The 2,606-nt window shown below is 37.8% G+C and overlaps 1 protein-coding gene across 1 annotated transcript in view; it reads left to right on the forward strand.

Annotated features, from left to right (window-relative positions):
* tbc1d17 (TBC1 domain family, member 17) overlaps positions 1 to 2,344 on the forward strand; it is a 9,269-nt gene extending 6,925 nt beyond the window's left edge. Inside the window, exons 14-17 of the mRNA XM_014033455.1 lie at positions 1,257 to 1,354; positions 1,435 to 1,551; positions 1,623 to 1,709; positions 1,783 to 2,344. Coding sequence (XP_013888909.1) covers positions 1,257 to 1,354; positions 1,435 to 1,551; positions 1,623 to 1,709; positions 1,783 to 1,935 — 455 coding nt within the window. The 3' untranslated portion in view covers positions 1,936 to 2,344. The remainder of the gene's footprint in view (positions 1 to 1,256; positions 1,355 to 1,434; positions 1,552 to 1,622; positions 1,710 to 1,782) is intronic.
* Positions 2,345 to 2,606: the final 262 nt, after the last annotated feature.

The following is a 2,606-nucleotide window of genomic DNA, read 5'->3' on the forward strand; positions in this document are numbered from 1 at the left end:
GAGCAACGTGAAATTTGTTTTCTAATATGTTAATAATGTTGTTTTTCCAAAAATGCATTCAAATTTCATACAAAGATTTTATTTCACTGGCAAATATCTCAACAACTGTCCATCTGAGCAACGTGAAATTTGTTTTCTAATATGTTAATAATGTTGTTTTTCCAAAAATGCATTCAAATTTCATACAAAGATTTTATTTCACTGGCAAATATCTCAACAACTGTCCATCTGAGCAACGTGAAATTTGTTTTCTAATATGTTAATAATGTTGTTTTTCCAAAAATGCATTCAAATTTCATACAAAGATTTTATTTCACTGGCAAATATCTCAACAACTGTCCATCTGAGCAACGTGAAATTTGTTTTCTAATATGTTAATAATGTTGTTTTTCCAAAAATGCATTCAAATTTCATACAAAGATTTTATTTCACWGGCACTTTAAGGTTTTATCTACAGCGAATTGGGGTTAAGACCCCACTGTGGGTCCTAAAACTCCAAACTTTGGGTTGTTAGATGATTTCCTGAAAATAAATTAAGTTTAAAACTGACTGCTAGGAATGTTTCTGTTAGTTAGATATGGATAAAATCAATTGGTCTATTAGCAATATTTGAATACTTCAACCAAAAATACTTAGATTCATGAGTTTCTGCCAGTTTTTATTTATTTTTTTGTCATTTGGGTTTATTGTGAAGTTGGTCTTAAATTTAATTTCACTTGACATTAAAAAGTCTTAAATTTAACTTTCCTTAAACTGTAGAAACGCTGACTTTACTTGGTAAGATTCTTGAAGTAATATTTGAGTCAAATTAAGTATTTCAAGAATCTTACAAAGTAAAATTATCGTACTCTGTTAACAGAATTTCTTCACTTCATTTGAGTCAAATTTCCAGGCTAACAAGATAAATCATCAAACTCATTCTGTTCGTTTAGTAAATCAGTCTTACAACAAGATCAAAAAAAATATTTTTTTTTGGCTGGAAATACGATTTTAAAACTTGGTCAGATGGACAGTTTTTTCAGCATTTTATCTAAAATAAAGTGAAATGTGTTGAAAAATCTGACGGTTACAAAAAAGCAGCTGAGGAGGAACAATTTGACCGTTCTGATGTAAGAAAGTTTGAAACAGAAGTAGTTTGAAAGGGGAACTATACACAGGAAAACATTGAGGGTTTTTTGTAAAACTACTCAGTTCATAAATGAGCTGGTTGTGSTTTTTTTGTTTTTTAAGTTGACAGGTTTATATTTGTTGTTCAGACTCTCAGGACAGCGGCTCTCTTTGCTTCTGTTTCCGCTGGCTGCTCATCTGGTTCAAGAGAGAGTTTTCCTTCGAGGACATCCTCACGCTGTGGGAGGTGAGTTTATTTTATTTTAACAAGACCAATAAGAAAACCAACATCTGCAGGTTGTTTATGTTTTTGTTTTTCTTCCTCAGGTCCTCTGGACTCGTCTGCCYTGCGACAACTTCCACCTCCTGATCGCCTGCTCCATCCTGGAGTCGCAGAGAGGAGAGCTGATCGGCTCCGATCACGACTTCAACACCATTCTGAAGGTAAAGTACCAACGACAGGTCGATGTGTGAACGAACGGGYCTTCATCGTCTTCCTCCCCACTGATCCGCAGCACATTAACGAGCTGACGATGAAGCTGGACCTGCAGGGGATCCTGTGCGAGGCCGAGGCCATTTATCAACAGCTGCTTTGCTGCAAGGTGAGACTCTGGGCTCAGTTAGATCAGCGGGCTCGATGATGTCGTCTCTGAACCGTTTCCCCCTCCGTCGCAGGAGCTCCCTCTGAAGGTGCAGCAGGTCCTGGGCCTCTACGACCCGTCCAGCTCCGAGGAGAGCAGCCCCGGATCGCAGAGCGGAGAGGCACAGCACCGCCTCGACCAATCAGAGGCAGCAGCTGCTTCGTCACACGTCCCCTCGCGTCATTAGACCCTCAGAGGACGGATGTCATGAAGGATGGTGTTTATATAATTAACTCTTTAAGGACAGGACGGTTGTTACTACGTGTCACAGACAGGGGGYGCTGTTGTATCTTTAGGTTTAACTCAATGATGTTTGAACATTAATGCAGAGCTGAAGATCCTCCCGATGTTTGTTTCTCCTCCTCTTGATGCTGCTCCTTATTAAACAATTTTTTTGTTTTGTTTTTGATAAGGGAAGAAGATTAAACTCTCTTGTTTTGATGCCATTCCACTCCTATGCAGTGTCTGTGCATGTCTCCTGGTGTTTACACAGTGATGTTTTAATCCTTTGAATCATTTGTAAAGTGACTCGGCATTTTCCCCTGCAGATTACCAAATAAATGTTTGACTCTGACCCAAGGAGGCCACGAGATTCAGACGTGTTTGACTTTTATCTCTTTTACTTTGAAGAGATTAATCAGCAAAATACTGTTCACTGTTACACAAACATGTTTATAACTCAGTCAGTTTTAGAGAAAAGCTTTTGATATTTGGTGTGGTAGTAGCTAAGAGTCATTAACAACATGCAGAGGTGCAGTAAGCTACATTTACTTAAGTAACTGGAAAAAATCACTTTATTGTACTTTTTATTTTACTTGAGAACTTGTACTTTTTATTTTACTTGAGTAATATTACTAC

This window comes from Austrofundulus limnaeus, unplaced genomic scaffold, assembly GCF_001266775.1.
Source record: "Austrofundulus limnaeus strain Quisiro unplaced genomic scaffold, Austrofundulus_limnaeus-1.0 Scaffold1743, whole genome shotgun sequence".
NCBI lineage: Eukaryota > Metazoa > Chordata > Actinopteri > Cyprinodontiformes > Rivulidae > Austrofundulus > Austrofundulus limnaeus.